General features: G+C 42.4%; 1 protein-coding gene across 2 annotated transcripts in view; it reads left to right on the top strand.

Annotated features, from left to right (window-relative positions):
- The first annotated feature begins 801 nt into the window (after positions 1 to 801).
- The window catches only part of FANCL (FA complementation group L), an 85,436-nt gene continuing 80,237 nt past the window's right edge, over positions 802 to 6,000 (top strand). The window contains exon 1 of one of the 2 annotated variants that reach the window (XM_040224887.1): positions 802 to 954. In XM_040224887.1, the coding sequence (XP_040080821.1) occupies positions 859 to 954 (96 nt within the window). In that variant the 5' untranslated portion in view covers positions 802 to 858. The remainder of the gene's footprint in view (positions 955 to 6,000) is intronic. The other variant, XM_040224888.1, reaches the window with a different exon arrangement.

Below are 6,000 nucleotides of genomic sequence, written 5' to 3'. Positions count from 1 at the left end.
TGAAAAAGTCTCATCCGATTTTGAGGGCAATCAAAACGTTTGAGTGTGAATCTTACTCATTTTTGCATAACCTGTAGCCTATTACAATGACGTTTAGCAAATACAAGGGTTCAAAAATACAATATTGAATACTGAATTGACTGAATATTGATTGAATTGATTACAATATTGAATATTGCATTGAATATTGACTGAAATCAAAGGTGCAGTAAATATTAAGTTCCTTAATCACCCCTTATTAAAAAAAAAAAAAGGAATGGATAATTACCATTCCTGAGTTAGACATATGTATACCAGTATCCTTGCCTGGAGAATCCAACGGACAGAAAAGTCTGGCTGGCCACAGTCCATAGGGTCACATAATCTTTGTGTTGGTCCTACTTAAGTGACACGACTTAAGTGACTTAGCACGGCACATAGAAGGGTTGTTAAAGAAAAATTAAATTCTGCTCCTCAAGTCCATTAGCAATTTCCCCTCCTGTTTTGCCTTAGATATTCACAAGTGCAACGCACCAGAAACCTGGTGTTGACTTGAGTCTGGATTAAGCTAAACATCCAACACGGTTCTCCGGACACTCATAGCTAGTATGATCAGGTTCGGTCAGGTTCAGAAAACAATCTTCCCTCCTGCCTAGCGCTGGGGCCAATGTTGCCTCCCGCTGAGCCGAATTTACCCTGGCTGGAGCTGAGCCCAGGCATCCCGACTACCACCGGACCCTCATTTTCGCCCAGGGAAAGCTCGAGACTTCCCGCCAAACGCGCGGGTGTACGTCTCTCGGCGCCCCAGGCGCAGGCAAGACTGCGCATGTGCGGGACCAGCGGCCGCCAGTACCGCAACGGTGCCGCGGACCGCGAGCTATGGCGGAGGCGGAAGCGACCCTGCTGCGCCAGTTTCCGCTCTTTCTGCCCCAGAACCGGGAGAAAACCGTGTATGAAGGCTTCATTTCGGCTCAGGTATTCGCCCGGCTGATGCTCTTTCGCTCGGAGAGCTTTCCTTTGGCGGTGCAGCCTGGGCCGTGGAAGTCTGTGACCTGAAGGATTAGGGGAATCGGACTTGCGGTTTTTGAGAAGGGTGGCCCGCGAGGGCTCCTCGGAGAGAAGTTTGAGAATTGTGGGCTGTTGCTGGAAACCCGTTCCTCGCCGCCGTTTGCACGCCTGGGCCGGGGTAACCGCCTACGGGAGACGCCGGGAGGTTCGCGCGCGCGGGGAGAGTGGGGCGGGGGGCCGGGGGGGAAGCCGGCTGCGGGCCGCGCCCCCTCGTCCCCGCCCCTCTCTGCCTGGCTCCTATGTTGGCGTCGGTCGCACGTTTCAAGTTTTGAAAAAATTGGTCAGTTTTTGCTTGCCGCGATACTTAACATTCGCCCAGCCCCGCGAAGGTTGGAGGCCGTTCAGAGGGGTGTCTCTGCTCGCTCATTATATTGGTATTTCCCGAAGAAAGAACATTTTTGAGGAGAATCTCATTTTGGCTCTCTGCCAAATTCAGGGTACCAGAGCACATCCAGTTGCGGTATTTTGTAGGAACTCATGACAACCGAATTATTTTTGCCGATTCCAGGTGGCCTCTCTTGTGGCGTTTATTACACATAGTAAACACGTGTAGGGCTTTGAAGTTACAAAGCACTTTCCAACTACAATATCTCGCCTAATCCTCAGTCTTTTGAAGAAAAAAATCTCATTTTATTGTTGAGTAAATCACGGCATGGGAAATTGGGGGGGATTAAGTTACTGGTCCTTGATCGCAATAGACTCCTGTAAACTCAGTGTATCTAATGCCACTCGTAGGTTTTCCTCCTTTACCAAGCTACCTTAGGTTAGAATTCTGAGTATAGACTTTGCTTTCTGGACAAATTCGCCCTCTCCCCAGCTAGCGCACATATTTTTTGAGGATAGGGGCCATGTTTTAGCAATTACCACATGTTTTGAAGTTTCCTCAAAACACAATCAAGAATATTGAGTGAATTATTTAAATTCACATGCTAAATGAAAATTTTACCTATTCCTAAGAATATTAGGTGTAGAACTAATCCTAAATAACACGGATTAAGAAAAGATTATAGACCACTTGAACTTCATTTGTTTTCAAATTCATTGTGACCATCGCAGAAAGTAGATTTCATCACGAAAGGTTAAATTTCATTGTTACTTCTGAAATAAAGTTAATCCACCTTTTCCTCCCCCATTTGGAAGTATTGGTCTTGAATTACCGAGTTGAAAACTTGCACAACATTTAGAAAAGTTGAAGAGATATTGCTTGTATCTGCTGAAGCTTCTTAGAAAACATGTAGCCATCAGTAGTCAGATTAGATGAAACTTTATTAGAATCCTTGCTTATAGCTACAATTTTCATTTTACTTGGCTTAAGCAGCTGTTGAAATCCTAACCTGAAGATCTTATTTAACATTGTTTTGTTTTGGTGGAGCTCGGTTTTTCTAAAAATGTTTGTCTTGTATATAATTTCAAATTTACAGAAACATAGCAAGGATGTAGGAAAAATTTGTGTATACATTTGAGGAGATTCACTATTTTCTATTTGCCTCATTTGATTTATTCTGATGTGTATTTGGGTGGGTGTGTACACACATTATTTCCCTGAACCGTTTGAGATTAAGTTGCAGACACAGTGCTCCTTTATTCCTGAATACTTAAGTGTGTATTTCATGATAACAAGGACACACCCATAACATAGCCTCAGTACCATTATCAAAATCAGGAAATTTAATCATCATATGGGCTTACCTGGTGGCTCAGAGGATAAAGCGTCTGCCTGCAATGCAGGAGACCCAGGTTTGATCCCTGGGTTGGGAAGATCCCCTGGAGAAGGAAATGGCAACCCAAATTAAGATTTTTTTTTTTTTTTTTGCTGTTGCCAGTTACGTTTTTTATACCCCTTCCCAGCCCCTAACTATCTGATGTAAAATGTCACATTACATTGGTTGTCCTGTCTCTTTAATCTGGAGTAGTTCTTTGGTCTTCCTCTGTTTTTCATGAACTTGACATTTTTGGGGTACAGGCTGGTCATTACGTAGAATGTCTCTCAATTTAGATTTGACTGTTTTCTCATCGTTAAATTCAGGTTATGCAGTTCTGACACATATGCCACGGAAAGAATATCATGTCCTTTTTAGGGCATGGGATGTCAGCAGGTCTCATTATTGATCATGTTATCTCTGATCACAGGTTTAAGGTGGCATCTGCCAGATTTTCCTCTTGTAATTATTAAGGACTTAGAGGAAGCTACTTTGAGACATCAAACTCTTTTTCCTCCACACCACCTCCATTGTAGCAGCCATTGACTCTTGTTCCAGTCAGTTAATTGATGTTTCCCAATGATGATTTTCTTTCTTCTATATTTATTAATTGTCATTCTGTGATAGAGTGACTTTCCCTTTGCCATTTATTTATATCAGGCTTATGGATTTTAAAAGTAATTTGTCTAATGGATTATAATCCTTTCTTTCCTATTTGATGTTTAAATTATCCCAAATTTGGCCAGTGAGACAATATTTTTCTTGATGTGTTTTTAACAGTCTGCAGTTTTCCCTCATTACCGTTTTAAAGGTATCCTGTAGATGCCGACATGTATGTTTTATTTTTTAGAACTTAATTTTAATTTGTAGTTTCCCTGCACTCGGGAGTTATTTAATAGAAGATCTAAAATTTTTCTCATGGAATGTCTTTTTTTCATTTTAATTTGCTATTTCTGGTTTTATTGCACTGTGAATAAACAGTGATGTTTGTAAAAATAAAATTTTATTTATTTGCGGGTGATCTGTGTGTGATTAAAAGGTGTTTTCTCTGTTATCAGATTCTTTATCTCCCCTTAAGTAAGCTTTGGTAGTTTGTTTCCTTTGAGAATTTTCATCTAGATTTTTGAATTTATTGGTTTAAAAGTTTATGATATTCTCTTTTATGATTATCCTTTTAATGGCTTTGGGATCTGTAATGATGCTCCCTATTTTGGTTGCCTTTAGCTGTATATGACTGTTCCACACCTTAGTGCCTTAAAATAACAGACATTAAATTATCTCACCTTTTCTATGGATCAGGAATTTGGATGTGACTCAGCTGGATGACAGAAGAGGCGATGGCACCCCACTCCAGTACTCTTGCCTGGAAAATCCCATGGACAGAGGAGCTTGGTGGGCTGCAGTCCATGGGGTCACAATGAGTCAGACATGACTGAGCTACTTCACTTTCACTTTTCACTTTCATGCATTGGAGAAGGAAATGGCATCCCACTCCAGTGTTCTTGCCTGGAGAATCCCAGGGACGGGGGAGCCTGGTGGTCTATGGGGTCGCGCAGAGTTGGACACGACTGAAGCGACTTAGCAGCAGCAGCAACAGCAACAGCAGCTGGATGATCTTGGATCAGTGTTTCTCCTGAGATAGCAGTGAAGATTTTGGCCATGATGTCTGTTATCTAAAGACTTGACTAGAGCAAGAAAATTTTGCTGCCAAGATTGCTTATTCACACAGCTATAGATTCAGTTCAGTTCAGTCGTGTCTGACTCTTTGTGACCCCATGAATTGCAGCAGGCCAGACCTCCCTGTCCATCAACAACTCCCGGAGTTCACCCAAACTCATGTCCATTGAGTCAGTGATGCCTTCCAGCCATCTCATCCTCTGTTGTCCCCTTTTCCTCCTGCCCACAAACCCTCCCAGCATCAGAGTCTTTTCCAGTGAGTCAACTCTTCGCACCAGGTGGCCAAAATATTGGAGTTTCAGCTTTAGCATCAGTCCTTCCAAAGAACACCGAGGACTGATTTCCTTTGGAATGGACTGGTTGGATCTCCTTGCAGTCCAAGGGACTCTCAAGAGTCTTCTCCAACACCACAATTCAAAAGCATCAAATCTTTGGCCCTCAGCTTTCTTTATAGTGCAACTCTCAAATCCATACATGACTGGAAAAACCATAATCTTGACTAGACGGACCTTTGTTGACAAAGTGATGTCTCTGCTTTTTAATATGCTGTCTAGGTTGGTCGTAACTTTGCTCCCAAGAAGTAAGCATCTTTTAATTTCATGGCTGCTATCACCATCTGCAGTGATTTTGGAGCCCCCCAAAATAAAGTCTGACACTGTTTCCACTGTTTCCCCATCTATTTGCCATGAAGTGATGGCACTGGATGCTCTGATCTTACTTTTCTGGATGTTGAGCTTTAAGCCAACTTTTTCATCTCCTCTTTCACTTTCATCAAGAGGCTCTTTAGTTCTTCTTCACTTTCTGCCATAAGGGTGGTGTCATCTGCATATCTGAGGTTATTGATATTTCTCCCGGCAATCTTGATTCCAGTTTGTGCTTCCTCCAGCCCAGCATTTCTCATGATGTACTCTGCATATAAGTTAAATAAACAGAGTGACAATATATAGCCTTGACTTACTCTTTTTCCTGTTTGGAACCAGTCTGTTGTTCCATGTTCATTTCTAGCTGTTGCTTCTTGACCTGCATTCGAATTTCTCAAGACGCAGGTCAGGTGGTCTGGTATTCCCGTCTCTTTCAGAATTTTCCACAGTTTCTTGTGATCCACACAGTCAAAGCCTTTGGCATAGTCAATAAAGTAGAAAAGATGTTTTTCTGGAACTCTCGTGCTTTTTCCATGATCCAGCGGATGTTGGCAATTTGATCTCTGGTTCCTCTGCCTTTTCTAAAACCAGCTTGAACATCTGGAACTTCATAGTTCACGTATTGCTGAAGCCTGGCTTGGAGAATTTTGAGCATTACTTTACTAGCGTGTGAGATGAGTGCAATTGTGTGGTAGTTTGAGCATTCTTTGGCATTGCTCTTTGGGGTTGGAATAAAAACTGACCTTTTCCAGTCCTGTGGCCACTGCTGAGTTTTCCAAATTTGTTGGCATATTGACTGCAGCCCTTTCACAGCATCATCTTTCAGGATTTGAAATAGCTCAACTGGAATTCCATCACCTCCACTAGCTTTGTTTGTAGAGATGCTTCCTAAGGCCCACTTGACTTCACATTCCAGGATGTCTGGCTCTAGGTGA

The sequence above is a fragment of the Oryx dammah genome, unplaced genomic scaffold (assembly GCF_014754425.2).
Source record: "Oryx dammah isolate SB20612 unplaced genomic scaffold, SCBI_Odam_1.1 HiC_scaffold_25, whole genome shotgun sequence".
NCBI lineage: Eukaryota > Metazoa > Chordata > Mammalia > Artiodactyla > Bovidae > Oryx > Oryx dammah.
This window is presented reverse-complemented; position numbering and strand designations above follow the sequence as displayed.